This window comes from Archocentrus centrarchus, chromosome 2, assembly GCF_007364275.1.
Source record: "Archocentrus centrarchus isolate MPI-CPG fArcCen1 chromosome 2, fArcCen1, whole genome shotgun sequence".
Taxonomy (NCBI): Eukaryota; Metazoa; Chordata; class Actinopteri; order Cichliformes; family Cichlidae; genus Archocentrus; species Archocentrus centrarchus.
The window spans coordinates 24,847,741-24,875,685 of NC_044347.1; the positions used below are offsets into that span (position 1 = coordinate 24,847,741).

Here is a 27,945-nt window from a genome sequence, read left to right on the forward strand (position 1 = left end):
CTTAAAACTTGGCATATCTCAGCAGGGATGCACTGCCATAGTTAAAAAGTGTCATTAAAGCTGGACAAGAAGAAAGGTGTCAGCCCCCCAAAAAACCTATCTCCAGCGGATGAACAGTATGTCAAGGTCATGTTCTTAAAAGTAGGAAAAAAATCCACCAAAAATCTGACACTGGGCCTGAGAGTTGGTCCTTCAGTTAATCCATCTACAGTTTGCTGAAGCCTCAGCAGAAATGGTCTCAACAGAAGGGTGGCTGTCAAGAAGCCATTCTTAAGGAAGGTAAATGGGAAGAAAGGCTGAAGTATGCCTGGATAGGAAAACACACAATGGAACAGTCATGGATTGGCCTCCCCAGACCTCAACAGACTGTTCTTATTCATATTGAAGCAGTGTGGGATCATCCTGGCAGAGAACGAAACAAAAGGCAGCCAACATCCATAGAGAGCTTTGAATGTCCTTCAAGAAGCCTGGAGAAGACTACTCAAAGCGACTGCAAGACAAGCTTGCCTAAGAGACTTCAGGCTGTGTTGAAGAATAAGGGTGGTCTTACCAATATTGACTTTCAAGATCATTAAACTCTGTTTTTTGCCTCATATACTGTATTTCCATGTATGGTTGCACATGTTTCAATAAATTGCTGCACCTATTTTCCAAGCAAAATATAAAGAAATGAGGGTGGCTCAAGACTCTTGTACAGTACTATAATAATATAACTTAATGTGCCATTATGACTGTCTAAATATTATGTTTTAAGTAATTTAATGAGACTGGTCACTGTAAAATTACTGTATTTAGCACCATGCTAGGGAAAATATTAGCAAATTCTTTTTGGCTAAGGCAAACTTTTGGCTATCAGTAGGGACACCCACACACCGGAAAGCTAGATACACATTTGCACGCCACATACACACACACTTGGCAGTAGCCAGGCAGCCAAGGCCCTCAGATATGCTGCTGACAGAGTTTGTCAGCACAGTTCTCCGGCTTGCCTTTCTCTCTCTGCGTGCGACAAAGTTTACTTTGGGATCGGGGCTGGACCAGGCTTCACCTGGTCAGAACGAAGGCGAGACACACTCAGAATGACGGATAGCAAGAAGCAATGAAGAGAACGATTTTAGGGGGAGGCAAGGGCCTCATAAAGGGAAACATTTGCAAACCGGAAGGGAGTTATGTAAATGGGCTAGTCATTAAGACCTCTAAAAGAGAGGAGGCCAGATTGGGGCCGGGGGCAGGCGCGTAGGCAAGTAGGGAACATAAACCCATTATGTGAATAGGCCTCTCTGTTAAAAGTAAGCCCCTCTTTCTTCTTCTTTTTTTAAGATCAGATTTTATTTTCAGGATTTCAGTCTTTACTAAAATGTTAATTTAAGGATACCCAGAATATCTACGGAAAGGTTCAAGCAGTCATTATTTCCTGTAGCAGTGAGGCACTCGTCCTGTCAGCGGAGCTTCCTCTGGTAGATGCTGACTGTTATTCATAGTGTAATTCTGTGTTACTGCAATACATTAACACTGTAGGCCTTCAGTATAAACACACAGGGCTAAAACTCATGCAGAATAGCTCTTTAATCAATATATTATTCAATTCTGAAAGAAGAGTACTCAGTCTATAAATGTTTAGGCTTTAAACTGACAAAATATGCTTGAGCTTTCACTAAAATTTGGTAATCGAATCTATTTTAAGTATATTAGTTTTCTGAAAAGGGCGTCAACTACCCCTACTTAATATATTTTAAGTTTCTGAAACAATCGACCGTTATGCCTAACTTTCCAAAACTTTTATTATATTTGTAACTTTCAAAATCTGTCGATTGATCGAATGAAATATAGGCTTCCGCAGCTCTCTGAACAAGCAGGCAATCATAGCATCTTAATACATTTCAGTCTTTCCGAAACATTCAGCAATCACACCCACTTTAAGAATTTGTAGCTAAAACTTTTGGCAAATCATACAGTCGTGCCTCTCATTTATTACAATCAGTGTGTTTGCACTGAATAACTGACTGTAGGAGGCTACAGGCACAGACCAAAAAGAGTCTACGGAATCCAGAAAGTCCCGTTCACAAGTGATGCACTGGTCTCTAATGAATCACAACATTTCTTTATTCTGATAGAATAAAGAAATCAAAACTAGCATCTTGGATTCCTGTTTTTACTTTACTGTTATGATGTCAGTGATGAGTTTCATGTTCATGTTTTGGGTTCTATTGGTAGCACTTTTGGTTACCTAGGTGTTTCCTGATCTGTGCCTCCCTCTGACTCATGTTTCTGTGTTTGTCTCTGTCTTCATGTTCAGTGTGAATCTTCTTGTTCAGTGTGTTTCATACTTGATAAGTGTTAGTATTCCTATCTGCATGAGTCTCTTTATGTCCCCCACGTCCTTGTTAATATTTCAAGTTAATTATCAGTCTTAATGAAATGGTTCACATTCACCCCCCCCCCCCCCCCCCCCCCCCCCCCCCCCCCATGTATCACTTATCAGCATCCTTCCCTTCCATTGGTTATCATTTCAATTGCTAGTCATGTCCGGCCAGCTTGTTTCTGTTTGCTAAAAGGAATGCTTTCAAGATGTAATATAGCCATGTAGTCATTGTGGTCGTGCCAACAGCTACAGCCATCGTCACAAGACAGATGTGGTGATCGGCGCTGTGTGTTAGCTGTGTGTCGCAGGTTTCTTGTTGACTTCAGAGTTGGAAAAAGAGAATTTTTGCCACATTTTTCAGCTGGCCAGCGACCACCCCGAGGAACACAAGAGCTGCAATTTAATGTGTGGCACTATCCACCCACTATACTACTATTCCTTCTTTTATCCCTGTGTTGCTTCACTGTGTGTGGATGCCCAACGTAGCAAAAAGCTTAATAAAGTGTGAATTTCAGGTTCAGTCCATTTCTCCTTCTTTGGTTCCATTTTTAAAGTCAACTATCAAAGCAACAGTTCACACAGGTGGTTTTTGAGGGGGATTTTTTTTTAACACTTAAAGACTGTTGTGGTGAGTATCTACTCTAAAGTAGGCACTCAAAGAGATGCCAGCATTGGGGTTCTTATAATTTCAATAGCCCATGTTTTACTGCATTGTGAATACACAAAGAAGGGGATACTTCCACCAAGAGTTATAAGAACTCTGAAAAGTTGCCAAAAGATCTTTTGGGCACAGCTTTGCTGGTGACCCTTGTAGCCCACTGTACATTGGATATGCAATGCTAGGTTGAAATTTTCTGTGAGTCTGTTTGCTGAAATACTTAACTCTTTAAAACAAGACGACACAAATTAAAAATAAAAATGGCTGCTTGAAGATTTTTTTTAAAAGTCATGCTAAAGCAAAGCAGTCTAAAAAATTCTATATCCATTCTACATGTTGCTTTGCGGAAGCCAGTTCTGGCAACTGTAGCACGCGTAGCTGTTTTCAGTGACATGAAAAAGACAGCGGAAGAGAGCGACCGAGGGAGAACAGCATGCTCCGTCTAATGTGACACCTATCAAAACTCGGTGTATAATTTACACAGGAAGGAAGAGCAACACCTGAGCCCTGTCTGTCAGGAGGCAGGAGACAGTTTGTAGCTTCAAGCGTTTCACAGTTCACAGACTAGCGTGGGGTGACACACACTCTCACAGAAAGGGTAGTGCTAATGTCTAGTCTTTGCCTTAAGTGAGGTCATGCTTTAAATGCCTTTTTCTCCCATGAATGATACAAGAAATGTTACTGACTAAATATGATTAATACATTACTGGGGTCCACTTTAGTAAAACATCCATAAGATATTAATGTTATCCAAAAGGGGGGGGGGGGGGGGGGGGGGGTTCAGACCCAAATAATAATAACTGCACCAAGATTTATTTTCCATAAATAAAGGATGCAGCAGAAGAATGAGTTCACAAGAACCTGTAACTGCTCCGCCTGAAGTCAAACCTCAACACGAAGCACTTGTACTTCCTCGCTTCCAGAGGTGATGAGAACATATGCAGACAGTGCCTCCTTGTGGTAAAATAAGATATGGAATCCACTCATTACAGTCAGCAGGTCTTCTTGCAACTCACTGAAAGTGAGCGTTCTCTGCTAATGACATCTGTGTGACAGTTTGTTTACTTAATAAATACACTGATTTAGATACTGATTTACTGTAACTGGGACTGTAGCTAAACTATACTGTGTTTGCAGTGGATGATCGTTTAATATATTTCACACATTACCTGCTTATTGCGGGCATACACATAGCACCGTGGCTCTTAGGGTCTGTAGGTTTGGTCTTCCCTTTGATCTATACTGAAATATAGTAATACACTCTAAATGGATCTATATCCAGTGCATGCTCATGAAGAGCAATCTGAATGACTTTGTCATCTGTATAATTTTATTATTTTCTAAATGATTTTTCATCCACCAGCATCACAAAGCAATCAGCTTTGCAGTTTACTTTGATATACATATAATTTATATACTAAACTATACTAAACATGTGTTTAGTGCATAGACTGTATCTAAAAAATGGATATGGCCACTGTGAAATCAGACTTTTTTTTTTTCTTGGACTCACTTCTTGAAGCCTCAACATTTGCATTTTGGTGCTCTAATACTACGTTTCCACCGCCAAGGTGCCGGTGCTCGTGCCAGTGCTGGTGTCAGTTTCACTAAACCAGCAAAATGCTTAAGAATGATCCTGCGTTTCCACTGCGCCTTGTGAATTGATCCTTTACGTATGAGTGTGGGTGGGTCCTCATCTGGACACGGAAGCCGAAGGGCACAAACATGGAAGAACACGCTCCCCTTTCTTGTGCCGCAAACATATTTTACGGCGCAAACTACTGCACTATCTGTGTGCAGCACAAGGTAAACCCAGACGGCGATTACGAGCAAGACGACAAGTACGCACTTTGCGTCCTTTTATCTGTGATATGAACTGATACAAAGCAGCAAATTCAGCCTTAGGGCCCAACCTATTTCACAGCTGTGAAAATTGCAGTGCTTTTCTCATGTAATACACACCGTGCAGTGAAATAGCGGTAGAAAACTTTACGTTGAGATGGCAGAGTCACGCCCTTATGCTGCTTGCGGCACGTGTTCTTGGTTCGAGACCAGCTAGCTTGCGGGGCCCGAGTTGAACCCGTTTTTCGGCCGAGCACCGCGTGCGTTTGCGGTGGAAAAAAAACACTGAACGGTTCAAATACTGGCACCGGCACCGGCACTCAGGCGGTGGAAAAAGTGCCTAAGTGATCAAGAGTGCTAAGAGACACACGTATCTGTTAATTAGTAAGTAATAGAATTATTGGACAGTCTGTATCACAACAAGTTATATTATTTGTCAGATAATTAAAAAAAAAAAACTTCAAAAGGGAACAACAGTACAGATATTCAGGTGACCTCTTAGCAGAGGTGAGGCCTAGAAAGCAGCTGTCAGCTCTGCCTTCTTGTGTCAGTACACCTGTCAAACAAAGTGTCCACACACCCTAATTTTTTTATTTTTTATTTTTTCAACCTGGACGTTGCTGCTAATGCAAATGTTAGCAAGTTTAGGCAAAAGAAAAAAGGTGAACCTGATAAATATATCTGTCCAACATGTTAGCATTGTCACTGTGAGTCTGACTTTATCAGTTAGGCTTAATATAGTACAAAACTACTAACATCACTATTTAATCTCATTTAACCTCATTTACATGAACACCAAGCTATTGGAAAATAAGTATTATCATCAGTTGGGGCTGCAACTTAAACTGCATGTAAGTAAAGTTTGTCCAGTATTCTATAAACTGACAGTGAGCCACTTATCATTATTATCACTGATTAATGACCAACACATTATTCTGCGTGTCAGTGGTGTCTTCTCACATGAAGCTTTTAGATGATAACACAGGCAGCTGTGTAAGGACAGAGAGCCTGGTTAATAGCCTGAGGCGCTGGCGTGTGAGAACACATTGATCTAGCACAGAGCAAAATGTACCCCCAGAGCAGTCCTAAACAGCCCCTGGCTTATATTTATCAAGTCTCTTTGACAGGGACCGCTGAACTCGGCTCAGTGGTTAAGTCACACGACCATTTAAACTTCAATAAAACTGCAAGACTAAAATGGGTCGCAAATCCTCACTGTAGTATAGCTGACTTTCAGGAAAACTATACCGTAAAACTAAGAGATCAGAACATCAGTGAGCATTTCATAAACAGGGAAATCATTATTTTTAGATCAGTTTCACTCTTAGATTTTAGGGCTAATAAAAACACACAAGCTCTTCATCTTTAATGGTCACACTCTGGTACTGTACACCCATACAGCATCAGCGCTGCCTTAGGCAGACAGGTGATGTATCCCTTTTCTTCCATGGAGCTGAATTGAATACATTTCTTATAGTGAAAAGGACAAATTTGTAATTTTATCTCAGCTTAAATCGATGTTTCTTTTGTTTGTTTTATATGAGTGAGAGGCAGACGACCCAGGAGTGTTTATAACTGCTGTTAGATCAGATGGACAAAGTTAAACAATTAAAGAGCCTCGTAAAGAGCAGGAACACAACACAGCAGAACGGAAGATTTTTGTCAGCATACCAAAGTTCTTAGAGCTTTGAGCAGAGGCACAGATGGAGAAATTTATTGAACAGCAAGTCACAAATTCTTTGAAAGTAGGGGTATGAGTATTTAGCGTTTGATAACATATATCCAGGTACATATATAGTGCTTTTCTACTCTATTTGAGCACTCAAAACGCTTTCTTACTACAAGCCTCCTCACATTTATACAAGCTTTTTTCTTCTATGCCTAAGGGCTTTTAACCTAACATTCACACACTTTTATAGGATGCATTGTGAGGAAATTCAAAAACCACTGACCTTCCAATTAGTAGACAACTCTATATTAGGCTGGTGTATTTTGTTATTTATTTATTGTGTCCTATACAGTCCTTTACTGTAGCTGTCTTCTGGAGTTTGTGGTGGACCTTTCTATCTTTAGTTTTGTCTTCATTAAATACCTCTGAACTGGCCTACCCATTGCAGAATATTCCACTTCTTTACCTTCAAAAACTCCTGCTAGACTTGGAGTGTTCTGCACTTGAATGGATGAATGAGTTTGTCTTCACGTTGGAAAGGATCCTGCGATAATCCGCCAGTGCAAAGTTTTTATTCAACCACCAGAATCAAAAGTCAAAGCCTGCATTTTAATCCCATTTTTCATGATAGACCTGTAACTTAAATCTGTCTAGATAAACAGCTAAAATAAGAAAAAAAAAAATGTTTCAGTACCCAAAAATGTATGGACCTCACTATATAAATCTTCATTTGTGGTGATAACATGGAAACATACATTTGGCACTGGATTAGACAGAATTTGATGAGGACTATTTGTTCCTCTTCAGAGACATCACTGAGGAGAAGTTTGCAGACATTGACAAGGACTGTACGCATAAAAATATGAACTTTTAACTAGCACAAAAGAATGAGGATGTTGAGAATGATATCGACCTGGAAATCCATTTCTACACTAACAGTCAACAACAGCTGTGAGAGGCTAACAGAAGAAAAAAATCAAGAGTAATGTGCAGATGGAAGGTCTTCTATCAATAATGCACTTCATAAGTAGAGGCCTCCTTAGAAACTTTCCCAAAATCAAGAGTTATGCCAATAAAGCTTCATGCAGTCAACTTGTTTACAATTTCTCAGACAGCCCTGATTTTTGGAAGCACTGAAACTCTAGAGGCGTCCAGCACTTGGACATTGGCATCTGATACTTTGGATCCTGTAGGCTGGTAAACCCCATGGACACTTTGGCAGATTGGGATCAGGTGAGTTTTGAGTCTGGGTCAACACCTCGTGCTAGAATAAGCCAAGCACAATTGAACCAGTCAAAAAGCCCAAACCATGTGCTACCACAGAGGTTGCAGCTATGGCACAGAATCACGATAAGAGTAGAAACAAAATGAAAGAATAAAGTCTAAAAGCAGTCAAACTGGATATATTACTGTTATTTAAGTATAAAAAAAAATAAAATGGGTAAAATGAATGGATCAAATAAAATTATCATTATGACCAGGAAGCAAACTACTGTAAGGCTCACCTAAATAGAAATGTTTATAGTTTGGTTTTATCAAACACAGATAATTCGAGGGTGTTTCCAGCAGCCGAAAGATGAAAAGCAGCATCAGCACGACGGGTGACTAAATACAGACCTTAAGTATTTCAACAATGATGCATGTTTTTGTGCACCACTCACAAATAAATTTGAGTAAACAAACTCCAACATCAGAAAGGGGAACGGGGGTTGGTAATTACACAAAATCAGGTCGGACATTTTGGACATAATTCAACCATTTTGACCAATAGTTATCAAAAACTACCCCTTTTTTCCATTACAAAATCCCCTGTGAGCAGTTATTTGTCCTTCTTAAACCATTTTTGAGTTATGACCTTTTTTTTTGCTCCCACCAATAGCACTCCAAGTAGATATTTATCTTTTTTTGTAGTTCAGGTCCTTCAAAATTACCCAGGTACAATACCACATATTGAAATTGTATTCTCCTTTTGAAGACTGCCTCCAGGACCTTGAGTATTTCTCTCCAAAATGAAGCCACATGAGGGCGATCCCAAAATATGTGAAAGTGATTCGCTAATGTTAGACCTCAGAGTCTCCAACAGTTGGACCGACATGAATATTTAGTCTTTTGGGCAGGTGTGCAAAAATAGCGAATCATATTCTTCCAGCTGAATTCCCTCCAGCAGGGGGCGCTTGTTGTAGTCGACTGTTGTATACAGATTCCCTCCCATTCCTCTGTTGTTAACATCAGATTGCCCTCTGTTTCCCATCTTGCTTTTATATGCAGTGTGTTATTTCCCTGTAAATTTTTTAGTGATTGGTATAGATTTGAGATGATTTTCTGATATGTTGTATCCTTACATGCATTTTTGACTCCACTGTATTCACACACAATCAAAACATAATTGAAGTGCAGCCTTTCACCTTTAATTCAAGAGGTATAAAAAAAAGTATTGCAATAGCTGATTAGAAATTACAGCTATTTTACTCCATTTTCAGTGCCCTGATCCCTCAGTACTCCATGGCAAGTTGCGCAGATGAAAGATCTGGAGAAGATTCCAAGTGTTTAGTAGCTGTTGACTGGAACCCTCAATATGAGGGCCAAAGAGATGTTGGTGCAAGTGAATATTATTAGACCATCACTGATGGAAAATCCACTGTGGTGGTGTACAGAGGCAAAATTACAAAGACCAAAAGATGACCTGAGGGGTTGAGCTGATTCATAGCTTACGAGCATGTCAGAAAATAATATGAACCACAACACAAAAACAAAGGGGGGTAGAAATAAATCAAAATAATAAAGATTGAAAATCATATTTCCTTCCATGGAGCTCTGGAAGGTGAGGTCAGGTTTCTAACTTGTTATATTTTGATGAGACAGCTGTGAAAATCAAAAATAATAATAATAATCCAGAGGTGGCGCTATGGGATGTTTTTTAAATATGTTAAGTAAGGCAGATATGTTTATCTTTTTGAAAACTGGATCCTAAGAACCAACATGACATTAGAGTTATATGTTGTGGAAATAGGTGTGGTATAAGCAGAGATGCTAACAGGAAGTCAGTGACACAAATAAAGAAGGCAGTTTGAAATGGAGTGAGGTTTTCTTAAGATCACCGATAAGCTTTGACCCAAATAAATTAAAAGCAATCTTTGGCTCCATCTAGTGGAGTTAGTGAAAATACTCAGTTTTAATCTTTGCGCCGTCACTTTCAAGTTTAGAGATTATGAAAAATGAAATGAACCCATAATTTAAAATGGGCATTACAGCATACCAAATATATATAATATATACACCTATATAAAAGTTGAAATACCATTTAACAGAGTAAAACCTTACTATGAAAAGACCCACTTAATATTTTGACATGTATTAATTGATCTTTATGTCCATGTATTATATAACAGAACTGTTTGAATGACATAATTTGAACAAAGATCTCCCTCTGCGTTAGAGCGGGTTCGATCCTCTTGAAGTTTAATACTTTGTTTTCTTGCCCACAGTTTCGTTATTGCAGTTCAGTCTCAATGCGCTTTCCACCAGAGGTTTTTCAGACAGTTCAGTTTTTCTGTACAGTGTAAGTGTAGCATTTGACACAACTGAAAAGGCTTGTCAGCAAGTTCCAAGCTGTTAGAACAACCTACCGAAACATGCTAGGTGTGCTCCAAGACTGTCAGTGTTAACTCATTCATGCACAGTGGTCACTGCGGTGGACAGCTAGTCAAAAGCCGTTCTCTTGTGTGTTTTGTTATAGTTGCATATCAGCCAACACAGTGGATGCTTGTGCATCTCATACACTGCTACCCAACGGCCTATCATGGGAAGTTGTTGTTATCTGAACATAATCAACGGGATCGGGAGTAGTGACCAATATTCCCATCCAGCCATGCCTTTCACTGACTTAATTCCTAATGTTAACAAATCACTTTACCACATTTCTGACTGTATATTTTATTACTTTTTAACACCATTCTTTTGAGACGCTGCTTGGTAAATTTGGGTTTCACCTTTGGATGGGTGGCCTCAAATGATCTCCAAGCAATCTTTGATATTATGCAGAATTCAAAGCTGAATCAGCACCTGTGGGTGTACTCATTTCTCCATTCAAGTCATCTCTAGAAGGCCTCTTTGCCTGCTCTCACTCCGAGTGAACTTTGGTGACACACGGAGGCCTCACCTGACGACTGACTGGACGGGCTGTCGGACTCTTAAAGCTTAATCGGGAGCTATAAAACATGGAAAAGCTTTAACATGCAACTTTGGAATTTAACAGTGTAAGCAATCTGGTAAAATTAGTTCAAGCAGACTCCAAGATAAAATATAAGTGGCAGACTTTTGAGCTTTATTCTCATATTTGCAATACATTATTTGCAATAATTATTCCAGATATAGTAAATGCATAACAACCGCATCAGAAGATGTTACTTGGACATATTTTGGACAATAGTGTGGCTGCCGTCTCATTTTTTTTCCTCCTCATTTATATACAAATAGAAAGATACTTGTACTAGATTAATCCTAACATTACCCGCTCGTTTGGGTGGGTACATCATGCAGCAGAGCATCAATTCATCAAAAAATCTTGATATTGCTGAAAGAGGCTTTAGTGGGATATGATGAGTCAAAAAAAGATAATTAATAATAAAAAAGGAAGGAAGAAGTTTGGCAATTCTCAAGCTGTCACAGTTTAGGCTAAAAGCGATGAAACACACACACACACACACACACACACACACACACACACACACACACACACACACACACACACACACACAGACACAATAACATTATCATTTTCAAAAATAAAAAGTGCAAAAGGCAAATTCTCCACTTGGGATGATTTTAAGAATTCCAGGATGGCAAAGATAATCGACTTTTTTTCTACACCCACATCCAGTTTTGCAGATACATAAATCATTACTGTACAGAAGTTCTTCAAAGTGCAAATATTCTGAATTGGCATAATCTGGTATATACACATTTCATTTCTCTCAATGACAAAAATAATCAAAGAAAAAAAAGTTTCTTTGTCCAGTCAGGCTCCATTTTATGACACAAGCGTATCCCTGGACTTCATTGCCGTCATCACACTCACTTGAAGTCACATCAGCTGATATTTATTTAAAAAAAAAAAAAAAAAAAAAGGGACAGGTCATATTACCGAAAGCTTCGCAAGCCATAAAAAACAAAAACAAAAAAAAAAATGGAAAAAATTCTAAATTTAATCAGAAAATCCCCAGAGAGAGATCCGTGTGTTGGCTTTTGTCCAAGTCAAGCAGATCATGCAGAACCAGCGTGTCTAAAAACAGCCATTTCACTCCCTGATGTCACAACTGGATCTCAATCTGTGAGGATTAAACTACTCAACTACATCTAGTTCATCGTCACAGGACTCTACAGCCACAATATTTGTAGGTCATTACAATTGAGTAAATTGCATAAGACTCATGTACTCCAAGGAGTTTCTCCTTCAGCCCGGCACATTACTGCACTCTATGTAAAAATGCTTTGTTTTAAAATCCAAACTCCAACAGCACCGAAGCAGGAAATGCATACGAGGCCTGCTTTTGGTCGCTTCCTGCCGATCCGGCCGCAGAAGCCTAAAAACACCAGTGTCCCCACCGAGCTTTCACTGATCAGCTCCTCGGTAGCTGACAGACACCATTTTGCCCAAAGTCAGTGAGTATTTGTAGCTGTTTTACAGCTGAACGAGACAAATTGAACTGTGCTGTGAAATATTACGTTTTGTTAAAATAAGAAAAAAAAAATTTTTGACATTCATTTTTCTTTGATTCAAACAGGGGAAAAAAAATAAATAAATCACTGCATAGGCCTGCTGATGTCATGATTATTATTAAAGGGCAAGAAAGAAAAAAAGACAAGTCAGGAAATGTGCTGGTGCAAATTTATCCACTTTTAAGGGCCGATATTTATCTTTACTTGTGCAATAACAACATTTAATGACAAACAAGAAGCTTTTAATTAATTGAGTTCAGATATGTTAGCAGAAAACTGGTGATATTGGCTCTGCTGACGAACAGCAGGAACACAAGTAGCAGATATTTATTCTGTCACATAACTGGAAGCGTTCTAGTTGTTACTCTGGAACACAGAGGGAAACAAACACAAACAAAAAAAAGCATCAGTATGATTAGATAATGGGAAAAAAAGCCATAATGGTACTGAGGAGGGGGGTTTGGGGTCTTATTTCCCCCTTTTGTTCCAGGCTAACAACAAAGTAGTGCGAAAAATGCTTACATTTTTTTCATGGTACAACTACTGTGTGAAAATACATAAATCAGCCACGATTATTCCCGATATCAGTCAACAGAGCCAATATCTGCCAATGCCAACTTTAAAGTATTCAAGCTCTTCCTCACATATGTAACATTACGTCATCGATAAATATTTCCCAGTGACATCAGCAGAGCCCTGCTGTCACCGATGCTAATTTTTGGCACCTCCCTCCACTATCTGAAATGATTTTAATACAAGATTCTGGTTTGAAATTTCAAACACTTTCTCCGAGGCTTTACTTCACTGACTGGTTCTCACAAGAAAAGCTTCATTTATTTTATTATATTGTGAGTCATGCCTGACTGAGCAGAGCTCAGGTGTTTGGTTTAAAAACAATAAAAGGATCCGTGCATGTGGGACACATCTGAGTGCCGTTAAAGATGGAAACCCTGCATGAATTTTGCCTCCGAGGGTCTTTTCTGGTTTCTTTTGTTTCTTTTATTTAAAGAAAATCTGAGATGGATTCAAACTGTGAAAACTGCTACATCACCGTTAAAGTAAGACTTAATCAAAACACCCTGAACTTTAAAAAAAAAAAAAAAGTGGAATGCGCATATTATATATATATATATATATATATATATACACATACACACACACACACACACAAAGAGAAGCACATCAACATTCCTCAGGGAATTTATAAACACACCACCAGTCGTACTGAAGATGTTTTTCACTGTACTTTTAACAACATTGCCTTTTATTTAAAACAGTAATTTCTCCTGAAATAAATTCATTTAGAATCAAGTACGAACAGTTGTGGGTTTGAAAATCCCATGAGCAACTAAAAAGTCTGTTAGTCAGTGAATCCTTACTTCCTGTTTGTTGCGAGTGAGACAAACGAGGCAGAGTTGGAGGGGAAATTTGAATATCAAAGTCTCATAATGGGTATTCGCCTCCTACACGTTTTCTATTTTCAAATTCCAAATGTTACTTTATAGTCACGAAAGGTTTTTGTGATTCAGTTTTAAGCCGTTAACACTGCTGTCACTGCATAACATAAGCTAGCTTAGAACTGCCACAGCTATTTTTATGTACATCCTACATCATTTTGTTGTGCTTTGTGAATAAATGGAACACTTAGAAATTGGCCTCAGGTCAGGTCTCTGTGACACACGAGCTGGACTGGCGTTTGGCTTCGTATGATCCAAGAGAAGACAACGTGAAAAGCTTTGAATCAAAGGAAAATGAAAGAGTAAGAAATGATTTTTTTTTTTTTTTCTCAGCTCAGGTCATAAGTAGATACTTCAGAGTGAGTCGTGTTTTACTTTTAATAAGACTGGTAACACTTTCTCCATACTTCTCTTCCTCCATTCCTTCCCCGTCTCCTCTCTTCACTGCAAGGCTCCTCAGTCAGGTCATTTGACGGGGGAGGGAAGGAAGTTCACATTGGAAAGGAATGGTGATGGCATGGAGAACCTGGAGGGAATCAATTCCAATCGTTAGGGCTGAGCAGCAACAGGTACTTAAAATGTGAACGGGGGGGGCATATCTGAACTGCAATTGCATGTCTGTCACAGCATCAGTGCCTCTGAGGTTGTGCATCTGCAGCAGAGTCCTGAACCACACACAGCACACAAACTGCCTCACAAGAAGGTGACAGAGAGAAGTGGACCTCACTCCTGAGCTACAGCAACAGTTCCCAAGGATTTTCTGCTTGGTGGTTATTTGAGAGAAAAAAAGATACCTTTAGTAGAGGAAGAAGAGGCGTGTTCTGTGAGACGTGGCCATGTTCTCTGACATGTTGCGAACTTTTAGGTAGTTCACAAAGCCTCTGAAGAATAGCAGGAGACCTGTGGGAGAGAGAGAATTACTGAGTCACTTTGCCACAGAGACCTGGCTTTTTTTTTTAGGGTCGGGGTGAGTTGAGTCGGCAGTAGTGCAAGATTAATGACTGCAGTGCACTCACCGAGCAGCAGGAAGATCCACCAGAGCCAATACTGACCGTTGAAGTAGCCAGTGAAGTAGTCAGAGAACTGGACACACAAGAAGAGAGATTTTACCTTCAGCGTTATCAGAGGGAAATGATTCTGCAGCTTCAGTTTTATGACTAATACATCAGTACGTCTAATTTTCCCTTTATACAAAGTGAGCCGAGAGCTGTGTGAACCTGTCTCATCAAGGGAAACATGAAATACTTCCATTACACTGAAGAAAAATCCCACATTGATGAAGCCTGACCATCAGTCATGTGCTCTCACTCTGCTCTGTCAGTGATTTTCTCTGGCTCACAGAGCATCTGATTATGACACTGACTGCCTGACAGATGCTTCAGTTCTCCGTCTGGCTGAGTGATGCCTCCCACTCGCTTTGTGTTGTCAAAAATGTATTTATTCTGGGAAGAAAAATAATTTATATAAGCCCTCAGAAACGGTGTGTTTCTTAAATCAGGGGTTTCTGCTCCCTCTAGGAAAAAAAAAGACAAATTTTACAGACTTCATCCAAAAATGTGGCCCAGAAAATTGCTCTCTTTTCCAGCTGTATATAAAAATAAATTAAACTTACTTTACTACATTTCATGAAAATGGTGCTAAATTTGTTGCGCTGCATGTAAAAGGTCAGCCGCATGTAAACAGGGCAACCTCAGGAAACACAAACATGACATTTTAAAAATGCCAACCCTCCAGGTCATGGTAACACACACCACTATTAACGCCACAAGTCTGCAGACAGGATGCAGTTAGCGGTGTTTTTAAACGGTTTAATGTTCCCCGTGAGCTCTCAGACAGGCAGCAGCTGTATCAGCTGAGAGCAGACAGACACTCATATCAAACTCATTCTCAGCATCTACATGGGGGGGGGGGGGGGGGGGGGGGTCACAGGGTGGACACAGCTCATATATTTACTCTGAAAAGATTTCAGGGCCCTGCTAACCTTTTGGCCAGGTCACTCTTTTTTAATCAATGAGACTTTTACCTTCATAAATAAAAGGATATAATAACACTGCAAGCCTCAAAGAAGCACGTGTGCAGATTAAAAAGCAGTATCACAAATTCAGCCAAAGGCAGCTGTAATATTCTTCCAACTCAAGAACGCTTCAGCTGCAGCGTCTCTCGTCTGACACACACGGTGCAAAGATGTGTCATCCTAAGGATGACTACCCTAATCTAATTCATTCAATAAAAATGGAACCTGCACTTACATATGCAGAACAAAAAGGATTTATGCATGTTGTTGCTAAAATTGTAGTGATTCCTCGCTCGTGTACCAGAATGATTTAGAGTGCAGAGGCAGTGGGGTCGGAGGATGTTCTTTTTTTTCCTGTGTCAGCTACAAATAAATCAAAGGGCTCAAAACTCAAGGCCAACATGTTATGCAGTAGTTTGGCCTGATTGTGTGCATAAAGCTGGCAACAGTTTGTTTTTTTCCCCCTGACAGTAACCCTGTGTTTAATATCAGAGCTAAGAACTGCTCTTAGACAAAATGTGCAGGGATGCTGATTAAAATGTTAAGTTATGGCTAAATCCTCATTCACTTAGATTGAAGTTTAAAAAAGTTCACAGATTCAAATCCAAGATGGCTGCTGAGTTCCCCAACTATTTGTGAGAGGGGCAGATAAACCCTGGTCCTCATGTGTAACACAAACCTCAATCACTAAAACACGGAGCAAACACATACCCTCACGATGAGAATCCACTTGATGAGGGAAAGGCCGAAGCCGCAGATGGCCCCGTAGCGCCCCGCGATGGTGTTGGTCAGACAGAAGGACAGGCAGAACCCGATCCAGTTAAACAGGAAGGCCACTGGAGGGACATCAGGAAGACTTGTTAAAAATCCTATTTTATTCGGACATCTATGCAACATTTTATTTTGAAAATCAGCTGTGGAAATGTTTTTCTGAAATGGAAACATGCTAATGATTTAACAATAGTCTTGCTGGATTTTAGTCTCTCTCTAAATGCTTAACCATCAGCGAGACCTCTGACAGTTAATTCATCTGTTATCAGTGAGTCACATGTTTTAGGAGTGTGCCACAATCTCGGCAAAGCAAACAGCACTGCTGCCAACCGTCTAGTGTTTGCACATGAATAAGCAAACAAAAGAAAACACGAGACTTACTGAAAAAGGCCAACATGAAGATCCCATCGTTACCCACTCTGAGCTGATCACCATCACTGAAGTCATCTCTGATTGGGAATTCATCATCCTTACATAGACACACACATACAGGCATAAATGTGAGTGCAAAACACCCCCAAAAAACAAAGACCATTTGACTCACACAACAAAACACACAAAATACTATAAAAATTGCTTCTTAAAGTGCTGATGTAATGTGCTCAGTATAATAATTCAAGTTTGCTTAAATGCAGATTTACACAGCTGGTAAAACTAAAGCCTTTAAGCATTTATTTTGGTCTTGAGTGTCAGGAGGGTGGGGTAGTTAAGACCAACATTTTCTGGTATGCTTTGAGGTAAACCACAGCCAGAGCCATGACTAGTAACCACAAGATTGCTTAAGTGAAAGGACTTTTAAACCAACAGAATAATAAGAGGGAATCTAAGAGGGGCCCAACATGCGTCTCCTTACCCGTGGCATCACCTCCACTGCAGATGCAGCCATGGCGGCCGCTTTGGCCTTTTCTGCTTCATCATACGTGGGCAGCGAGGTGGCAACGCTGTAGGGCGGAGGCACAGGAAAGTCACCTCGGAAACTAGTCTCTGTTGAAACGACAGAGGAGGAGGAGAAGAGTTACAAAGCATAGAAAGCATGCAGTATCAAAGCAGAGCTGTGCCACTGCCAATAACGTGGTGAGACCATCCTGGAAACTAAAGTGACTCAAGGGTACAGTCACCACAAAACTGCCATGAGACGAAACCCTGCTGATGCTCCTAAGAAGATGTGCAATTAAAGTAAAAGTAATACCAGGTGTTGCTGCAGCAGTTGCTCCCAAGTCAATGGAGGCATACGGAGGTGGTGCCGTGTCCGCCTCCCCCTGAGTCCTCGCGCCTGACGCCTCCCCCGCCAGGGTCAGGGTCGGGCTGACCTGAGTCTGGCTCTGGTCCTGACCGGATGCTCCGGCCTGGGCTGTGGCAGAAGTGCACGGCTGCGGCTCGCCTGCGGGGGCCTCCGAAGAGTCGTCCTCATTGTGCAACTGAATGAGATGTAGAAATATAACGACAAGCAGATCAGCTGATCAGCGAGCCAAAAAGAATGCTGCTGCTCGGGGGGGCGGGCGCTCACACACTTGTCCTACATTTCTGAAACTGCCACCAATCTGGTGCTTTCTTCTAAAGTCTCTGAAACCCTGAAAACTCCACTTCTTGTGACTGCATGACTAAAAATAACAACCACCAGAACAGAAAAGAGGACTGTAGAATTGATTTCAATATTAAACTGTTTGCAGTGCTTTTTATAAGCAGCAGTAGTATTATGTAACAAAATGAGCTTTACCCAATCTGGGTTTACTTGTCAGCACCAACTGAGGCAGCACTTTCCTTTTTTTTTTTGTTTTAATATCTTCATTTTTATATTCAGGCTGAATGAGTGGGTTGACGTGGGCACATTTGCAGTCGATTATTTTTCCTCCACAAGGTTTCTACATACTGTTCATAACTCTAACTAAAGAGGAGTTTCAGTTTCTCGAAATGTAACTGATATTTTTCCATCACTGATAAAAAAAAAAACACAAAAAAAATTAGGTGTTCTTTGACTTAAAAAAAGGATCAGTCTTAGCCTGGTTCAGGTATATAAGCCATTTTCAATAAACTGCACAATCACAATCCTGTTAATTAAGACCTATTCCTGCTTCATTTGCCTTTAATGCTATGGCCAACAGGCAGGAGCAGCATTTAGAAACTCTGGCATATTAGTTGATTTCAGTACTGCGGTTCCAAAACTCTGGTTTTGTCCTCCAAGAGAGGCCCAAAGTTGGAAAGATATAGCGAGTCTAAACAAAAATGGCGCACCACTATCAATGCACGGACAAGTTTGCTACACCTGTCAGGTAAACATAAATCAAACAGTCTGAATGATATATTTCAGTGGTTTAAAGTATTAGCTTTAAATGCCAGAGTGACTTGTAATTTATTTTTTTGCAGTAATGTCACACAGACATTATATTTCTGCATAGAGTCGGTGTTATGTGGATACACTGAAGAAGTCTGGTAGTGGGCTTGAAAATTTTACACCATTAGTTTCATTACAATGACACATCGATACGAGTTCACACGTCATAGTGCACAAAAACAGCACCAGAGGTAGAAGACTGAAATTAGCTCAGTGAGCTGTGAAACAGAAAAGACTAAACAAAGTGTCTCGAGAAAACGAGTGATGTCACGGGATTTTCGGGCCACCTTGCTGAGGTGGTGCTCAATTGTAATGGAAAACGAACTAAACTGAGTGGAGTCAAGCTGAGCAGGTAGTAGTGGAAAAGACTTTGTAAACACTGTTTTTATTGCACTTAAAGAACAGTGAATACCTTGAAATCTAGTGTACTTCTACAATCTCTTGAAAATAAATACTAAATTGAAAAAAAAAACTGAATAAATAAATATAAATATATATAAATAAATTTCAATATAAATAAATACATTATAAAATAACAATTAATTAACACATAGTGCACATGCACAAGGGGAATTGCCGGCAATGCCGCTGGCCACTTACGTAGGCTACATTGTAGGGCCACTGAATGGTCACTTCATTCTCCATATTCATTCAGTTCGTCTCCATATAGAAGGCTTTCTTACTAGCGGCAGGTTCCACTATTCTTGCTCTGGCGTCACACTGGTTAGCAAAGCATTAGGGCTTCAAAGCAAATGATGCATACACGCATTCCTGGCTCTTTCTCCTTTATCATATCAGAGCTGTACTAAATGAAAACTAACAAACTGAACAGCTCCTAAAGAAATTGTTGCAGAATGTAGATTCTTTTATTGTGAAGCTGCTATAGGAAATGCTTGATCACAGTGACATTTGAGCCTGTATGTGGTGGTGTTTGTCTGTGGTACAGAGTAAGACCAGTACCATCAGCCCTAAACTGAATTTTTGACACTGCAAGTGAAGATACAGGAAGCTACATCGGTATGTCAACAGAAGGAGGTCTCTGGAAAAGTGATCCACATGTACTAAGTTACTGACAGACCATGCCATGCGGTCATCTACAGGCCTTAGCAGATTTGTCAGGTCTTGGAGCCAAACAAAATCTGAAATTACAGCTGCTGGTTGCAACATAGCTGAGCGGGAAATGACCTCCTCCTTTTCCATAAAGGTGTCCTTGAGAAAGTTCAACTCAGTCACCTTCAAGCCAAAAGCATAGGCTCGTGGTTTTATAATTAACTAAACTACGTGTAACCTTAAGGAAGCTGCTACGTGACCCACGATTAGCAGACGAAACCTACGGACTCGCTGTGCGTCACATTGCTGATAACCCAAAGAATAACAAAAGCTGTCTCAAACTGGTTGAGCAAGTTCGGCTTGTTTATAGTCTAAAACCAAATTTCCTAAGAGCACAGTCACATGACTACAGGCAAAGAGGCAGAAACACAGGAAACAACATCGATCCAAGTTGAGATAAAGGCTGTCACCATCATCAAATTTTCACTTTATCACAATCAAAAATATTAATATTATTAATCAAATTGATCTACAACATCATTTTGTTTTTAGCAAGTTAATTAAACTCAAAACTGCAGTGCAAGGAGGAGGAAGAACTAGCATTGTATAGCCATTTCTTTCATAAATATAAGTCATCATCAATACAGCTATAGTAATAGCAGTATTTGGGGTGGATCATTACACTGTTGTTCTGCAGGGTTATACCAGAAACAGCACAGTGGTCCAAGGGCCCTAGTATACCCACACTGCTCGCAGACGGTGACGCTGCCACAGTTCTGTACCATTAATACTACAACTGCAACAATTTGTTGAGTAACTCAAATAATTCAGTGATAAAAAAAAAATCCTCAACGCAAATTTTTTGCTCCAATGCTTTGTTTAAACTCTGTAGCCTTCAGTTGTCACCATGTAAGCGCGAGCGTTTCACCCACATTTGCGACTTTAAATAGATCTGCCCCTATGAGCGCGTGAGTGAATAAAAAACATTACAACATTTCGCCCATGCACACCCCAGTTTTCTCAACAAAAGATGGATAACAGCAGCACCAAAGATGACGCCGTCATAGATAAAAGTGGATGTGTGTACACGCACAGCTAAGAGGGCAGAGGCGGAGCCGTTACAGAGACGTGAGCTCAGGTGGAGTGAAAGAAGACGTTATTCTAGTGTCCAAAACAGCAGCGCTTGCTCCTGTAACCACCATTAAAACCCTTACTGAGAAAAAGCTGGCAGGAGTCCTTCATCAAAGCACCTGATCAACAAGCTCCAACAGGAAGGACAGAGAACTTTGTAGCAGCTCCCGTGCATCGCCATTTGTTTTACACAGTGAAAAATCTACAGTAAAGATACATAAGCTAACATAAAATATGCAGACGAACTGTTAATGTACACGACGTTTAAATCAGGCAGGTCCGCTGAACACTAACAGCAGCCGTCCCACTTTCTATCGCACTGATACCTGCAGCAAACAGGGGTGTCTAAAGGGGGACACGGGATGTATGAACCCATATTTCAGGGCTTTAGTAACACTTAGATTTATATAAACATAAGTAAACAATTATATAAATTAAATAGTTTTAATATTTTAAAATATAGAAATAAAAGCTCTCTCTCTGCAGGCCAGTAAAGATATTCATGGGCTGATAAATCTGAGCCACAGAGCCGGGGCTGCGAGGCAGGACACACAGGGCAAGCCTCAGGTCTGAGAATGCTGATATGCTCACTTTTCTTCATTGCAGTCACCACATGTGCTCCTTTAAAGGCTTACAGCCACACATACTCACTCGTTTATTAGCACTTAAAACATGCAGACACACAAACACTCCTCAAATCGACCTCATCCAGCAGTTACAACACTGTCAGAACATTTGCTTCATCTTCATGGGAGGAAGCCTTCCAGAGGACAGAGTAAAGCTTATATGATTTTATTTGATGCCGTAGTTTAGGTTGCATGTACACCTTATTTTGATATTACTGTGCTTGTGATTGTTTTAACATTTAAGAAAATGTTTTTAAATATGATTTTAATATGGGACATAAACAAGCATTTCATTTTAAAAGACCTGTATTTTGTCTCTTTTGAATATTTATCAATGCTCATTAATGAGACAAAAGTATTTATCCAATTACTTGATAAATCGATGGAATAATCTATAGCTACAGCCCTAATTTATACCAGCGCTTGGGGCACGCCGCATACCTGCAGGAGCACTCTCCTTTTTTCTGCCCCCCCCCCCAAAGTTTTTCCTTGGAAAGTCCCATCTTTTCAAGCTGTTGCACCATATTTCTCTGCACACGCTGTGACTCTGAGCTTCTGTGTCTGACAGATCATTAACCACCAGTAAAACCAACACAAGCGTACACTTGTGTCTTCAACCTGTCTGCAGTGACGCAACACGTAAGATTACCAAAATCAAGAGGTTCACAACCAGCTGAAAGTGACAGCTTGCGCCAGCGGATTTGACGTCACTTTTGACATATGCCAAAAGTACGCTCTTCCAGGGTGACAGCAGCCAGCGTGAGGACTCACTATTGTTTAAGTCAAACACACTCACTGAATTTCCATAAGGTTTATTTGAAACTGCAATTTAATCATCAACTGGCTACAAGTCAGTTGGAACCATATATTCATCGTATCTGAATATTGGCTATGGCAGCCACAAAAAATAAAAATCATGATTAAACGATGTCGTGATATCTATTGAAATTTTAAAAATAGCAATTATGTCATCATTCACATTTATCTACACCTTTGTTCACTGTGTGCCGTCTTTTTTAGCAACCTAAACTCAACATACAATTGTGTGGAGGTGTCAAAGATGTGCCACAATCACACACAAAAAAAATGACAATTATTCATGAGATTATGATCTGTGTGATTGATACAACAAAACACAGCAGCATAGGCCTATATAATTACATATATAGTTTACACGTGGCAATTTCATTTATTATATGATTGTTATTGATTATTGACTATTCCCATCATAGCTTAGTTTGTCAACCGTTTAATCCTTTAATGCTGTTGTGTATCGCCGGTGACACGCTTGTGTAAGTGCACTCCTGTGTTACCGTAATTACGCAACGGTTTGTCCTATATGAAAAATTCAAACAGTTTATGAAAGCTGAGAATTGCACTTCACCACCAAAGTGTGGTAATTACGGTAATTTCCCTCGCGCTGTTGCTGGAAGCCCGCTCCTTCGCTCGAAAAACTACACTGCTTGGAGACATCCCACGTACCACTTGAGGGAGTCCATGTACCAGCAGTGGTATGTGTACCACAGTTTGAGAACGACTGCTCTCAAGTTTTAGTCCAGGGGTGCCCAAACTTGGCCTGCGGGCTGCTTCCAGCCCCGCCCCTACTTCCGGTCCATGAATTGATGTCAAAAATAACATACAATTTGGCCCTTTAAGTTACTTTGACATTTCGCTTAACCCTCTTAATTGGGGGGTTAAGCTAAATGTCAAAAAAGTAACTTAAAGGGCCAAATTGTATGTTATTTTTGACGTTAATTTGCGGACCGGAAGTAAGGGCGATGCCAGAAGCGGCCCACGGGCTGAGAGTCTTAGTCAAACACCTTCACTGAGTTTACAGTTTGCAAGATCAGGTTGACTTGATGGAACTGCAGTGCCTGGGGAGGTTGTGGTTTGGGTTTGATGCTCAATTTAGAGTTAAATTTAAGTTAAATTAATCAAATCTAAATATTGGTTAGGGATGTCACAATATCAGATTTTCACTTCATGTTCATCATGTTTAAAATAAAAAGATTAATGCCATTATTGCAATTATAGCAAATTTCAAATAAAGTTGGCATAACCACACTGTCAGATTTTCATTGCAAAATTACTGTAGTTAAAAAAAAAAAAAAATATCAGCTACGGCAGTCGTGATATGTGTGTCACTATATACTTATTATGGTTAAAAAATACAAGTTTAAAAATCACGATTAACAGTATTATCGCATTATCGATAAAAATATGTGAAGAGCAGATACGACCCTGTGATGCTTAAAGCTGTTCTAGTTTTCGTTTGAAACTCATTTCGACTACAAGTCATCATGACTGCATTCCACAGTTCTGCTAATCTGCTTAAAATGAGGTGTTTGAGGGGTAAATCTGCCATTTAAAACATTTTCCATGAAGTAAATGGCAGTTTTCTGAGAGCGGTAAAAACGCTGCGACAAGCAGGGGAAACACCCTTTGTGATAACGAATTATGTCACGCAACTTAAAAAGTCAGAGGTGACTAATAACCTAATAGCTTCTTTAAGGAGCAGAGTCACAGTGAAATCTCTTCGTTTCCACACATTGAGAGACTTCTCAAAAACTATAATCTTGACCACTAAAACCGACTTTCAATCCTCCACCAGTGCAGGGTCAGCACACAAGGCAAGGGAGGGAGAGAGCGGCTGACTGGCTCAGAATCAAGGACAAAGCATTACTGCACCCCCACGCACAGGGGATTACATAAGATCCTAACAGCACAGCCACAAGCCTCCTCATGTGTCCAAATGCAGCCGAACCTCAGAGCAGCGCTGCCCCATACCTGTAGTATTATTTAGAAAAGAAAGAGAGCAAAAGACAACAGTGTAGGCATGCTGTGATGAACACTGGGTATTATTAGTTTTTTAAACAAGCCACAATATCAGATAACTCATCTGTTTGGCCGTATCCAAGCTATCCTTGAGAATCCATTGTACTGCGTTATGGTTAAAACACTGGAGTGCGGTTTGAATTGCTGCTTTGTTCAGGGCTGAAAAGTTAAAAAGGACACGGCCGATTTGCTTTGGCTCACACTGAATCCTGTGGGATTATCAGTCATAATGCCAGAACAACAAGGCACAAAGCAGACTTCATCTCACAAGGTTCAGAGCTGACTCCAAAGTTTTGCCACCACTACTGTTACAACACATTTATAGAAGGTATAAACTCCACATGTTTAGGCCAGTTCCAACAAATATGCGCCATACTCCGAGGCTGTCAGTACCAGTTTGGCCCTGAAATACCTGCAAAAGAAGCGATTTTGAATTTTGCCAACACATAGAAGAAGTCATGTTTTAAATAAATGAGTTGATTAACACTTATTTGTCATCGTCACTCCCTTCGCTCTATTCGTACCAGCCCTTTAAAATTGTGGTTGCAAGGCCGGAAATTACATTTCAGCTTCAAAAGAAAAAAAAAAAAAAAGTCCCTCTTAGCACATTAAATATTAGCCAACTAATACATCCCCTTGCTAACCGCTAACTTACGGCTAAGCTTCTCAGAAATGATGCTGCCAAGAGCCGTGAAACTGCATCTCTGTTTTAATGTCAACATGTCACGACCACTAGGAGGATGTATTTTACATGTATAACGGTATTAAAAGCATCTTAACTTAAAGGGCCTTCGTGACTAATCTAAGCTGGCGAGCTAATGTTAGCCTAGTCGATGCGGAAGTGCCAGATCAAAGGCTGGTTGCTGTAGGAAAACAAACTAGGGGCAAAATTATGGAAAATACAACACATGTAAAAGCTCGCAATTATGTTTACGACTTTGGCTTTGTCGGTCATACAGGGCATATTAAATAATTAATTTAAAAAAATTAGCATTCATTAGCAAGGCCCCGTTTTCCGTGGAAGCAGGCCGAGCTATCAGACGGGGAGTTTGGAACTGCCCACACTCACCACTTGGTATCGGCTCGCTGGGTCCATCTCGACGAGGTTCAGCTGGCCAAACAAGCCAGCCGCGGAAAACTAGAGAAAAATAAGACTTGAGTTCACTCTGAAGTGTGAGTCACGGACAGGAGATGCTGCTCTGAAACCACGCAGAAGAACCGGATTCAGGGCGATGAAAGAAATGGCTACAACCCACAGAGCACTCAGAAAAATACCGCTGTGTGTAAAACATTCAACCACTGTGAGGCTGGTCCACAGACACCACATTTCCGGTCAAAGGATTTCAAAATAATATACGTATATAATCAGTTACGTCACATTATTATTATTATTATTATTATTATTATTATTATTATTATTATTATTATTATTATTATTATTATTATTATTATAACCATAAATTAGCCCATGTAAGTAAAAAATATAAGTAAAATTTATATTTGCAAAGTAATTATAGGTAAAAGATGTCAATTCACTTTAGACAGCCCAATTAAAGAAAAGTACAAGTACCTTAAATTACTCATGACTAAATGTACTTGGTTAGTTTCAACCCCTGCTTTCAGATGAATTGTTAGGCACTTAATCTGTTAGAAATTCCTGCGACTGTGATGTGTTGCTGGCTTTTAGTATCATTCACTTTATTATGTTTGAAGATGGCTGTTGTGCTGTTTCCGTTTCTTTCCTTTTTTCAGTACTATTTCAGGCATTCATTGCAGTCTGGAGGTTTTATTTTGAAGGCGACTTCCGCTTGTTTCCAATTGTAGGTGGACTAACTAACTCGAGCTTCAGTGGGTGGATCTCAGATTTCCAAGGATTGAGCAAGCGGGATGACGCAAACACAAAGAAAAAAAAATAACGTTTAGACCACTAGGTGGCGCCAAAGTCCTCTTATATCCCTGAACCACAACGACCAGTTTCATAAAAGTTTCAGTTTTTCCACAGAGGTATAGGTTGCATTTGAGAAAAACACCGATCATTTTACAATCTCCTAAAGTGCCTTACAGTTTAAAGAGCTGCAGTTGCGTTTTTCTTCTAAAGTTAGCCATTAGAAGTGGCAGCAGAGCAAGGCCGAAGAGCAGAGTTTGGCAGTAAGCCTATCGGCTTGGGAAAGATTCCCAACTCAGGGCCATAACTCACATTGTAGTGCAGTGAGAGCCTGGCCTTCAGGGGGAGACGAATGTCCTGAATATGTGGAAATGAATGTTCCAAACTTGACAAAACAATCCCGACTCAAGGCCTATATTCTCACGCTATCGGCCAACATCAGTGATAACATTAACATCATCCTGGTGCGTGATTTTTTTTTTTTTTAACAAGATGAACATACAGTTTTCAGTAAAAACCTTGGGAACTTTATGGTTGCAGCTTAAGAGGTGAGATCCGTCCTGATTTAACACAAACAAGCAGACCCTGAGCTCGCAAACACACACACACCCCACTCCTGCAGAGAGCAACCTCGGATAGATTTCATGCTCCAGGCTGGGAGCCATCAAGTTAAAATGCACATGTATAAATGAGGGAGGCAGGTTTGTATCTTTACCTCATTCGGAAGTTTACTCCGTCATGTGTTCTCGCCTCCCGGCTAATCCTGGATCAGCATTGCAGTGGATCAGTGCATAATAGGCTCTGGTTGATTCCTCTGTAAATGCAAGTGCTGGAGTTTCAAGGATAAATCACAAAGAGCTTCAGATACCCCTGCAGGCTGACTTTAAAGGAATAGTTTGGTGTTTAGTTGGTTTTTTTGTAGAAGCCTAACAGACCAGAATGGTGCACAGAGGGCCAGTGGCGGTCCTAGCCTGTTTGGCGCCCTGGGCGAGCATCCCCGCCGGCGCCCCCCCCCCCCCACACACACACACACACAATAGCGATCGCCGCACTACTACACTTGGGGGGGTAATGAGCGACTGCTGTGTGGTGTATGTAGCTTTCTGCCATGGTCTGACAGACAGGCTTTAACAGAAGGTCCCCCCACCATCACAGGCACACTCAGAATTTCTTTTAAATTTCCATCCATCCATCCATTCGCTTCCGCTTATCCTGGTCAGGGTCGCGGGGGGGCTGGAGCCTATCCCAGCTGTCATAGGGCGAGAGGCAGGGTACACCCTGAACAGGTCGCCAGCCTGTCACAGGGCCTTCTTTTAAATTTTTATTTGAAAAAACATGGAAGAAACTGAAATATTACACAGCTTCTGCTTAACTTTATCTTTGCTTGTTTCTCCTCTTCTTCTTTTCTCTTTTTCCTAAACTGTGCACCTGATGGCTTTGACCTTTTCCTTTCCATCTGCCACAATTCGCCACCACCACCGCCCATCCCCAGGGTTGTCAGATCTGACTGACAGTTGCCAGCCCAACACAACAAAACCTCCACTGAAACTCATGTTAATAGCACCAGGTGTGATATATATTTAAATATACAAGCT

The 27,945-nt window shown here is 40.4% G+C and overlaps 1 protein-coding gene across 4 annotated transcripts; it reads right to left on the reverse strand.

Moving 5' to 3' along the window:
- Positions 1-10,827: 10,827 nt before the first annotated feature.
- Positions 10,828-25,770, reverse strand: ndfip2 (Nedd4 family interacting protein 2). Of its 4 annotated transcripts, none has more exons than XR_004021042.1 (9): positions 25,535-25,770; positions 17,681-17,909; positions 17,345-17,475; positions 16,873-16,960; positions 16,432-16,556; positions 14,723-14,789; positions 14,501-14,606; positions 14,114-14,232; positions 10,828-11,623 (listed from the first exon to the last, which is right to left on the reverse strand). XR_004021042.1 is itself a non-coding variant. In XM_030747099.1 (8 exons), exons 1-7 carry the CDS (start codon positions 25,559-25,561, stop codon positions 14,503-14,505), a joined length of 771 nt encoding a protein of 256 aa, XP_030602959.1. In that variant the 5' UTR covers positions 25,562-25,770; the 3' UTR covers positions 11,630-14,232; positions 14,501-14,502. The 4 variants fall into 4 exon arrangements, 1 of the variants encoding a protein (XP_030602959.1); XR_004021043.1 differs by lacking the exon at positions 10,828-11,623 and adding an exon at positions 11,630-13,983; XR_004021041.1 differs by lacking the exon at positions 10,828-11,623 and adding an exon at positions 11,630-13,983 and having other exon boundaries at positions 14,082-14,232.
- Between the last annotated feature and the right edge of the window lie 2,175 nt (positions 25,771-27,945).

Coding starts and splice junctions, on each gene's coding strand:
- ndfip2 (XM_030747099.1), bottom strand. CDS start 25,561: ATGGACCCAGCGAGCCGATACCAAGTG. Junction 17,910..25,534: donor CAGCGAGCCGATACCAAGTG/GTGAGTGTGGGC, acceptor CATCTCATTCAG/TTGCACAATGAGGACGACTC. Junction 17,476..17,680: donor AACTGCTGCAGCAACACCTG/GTATTACTTTTA, acceptor TCGTTTCAACAG/AGACTAGTTTCCGAGGTGAC.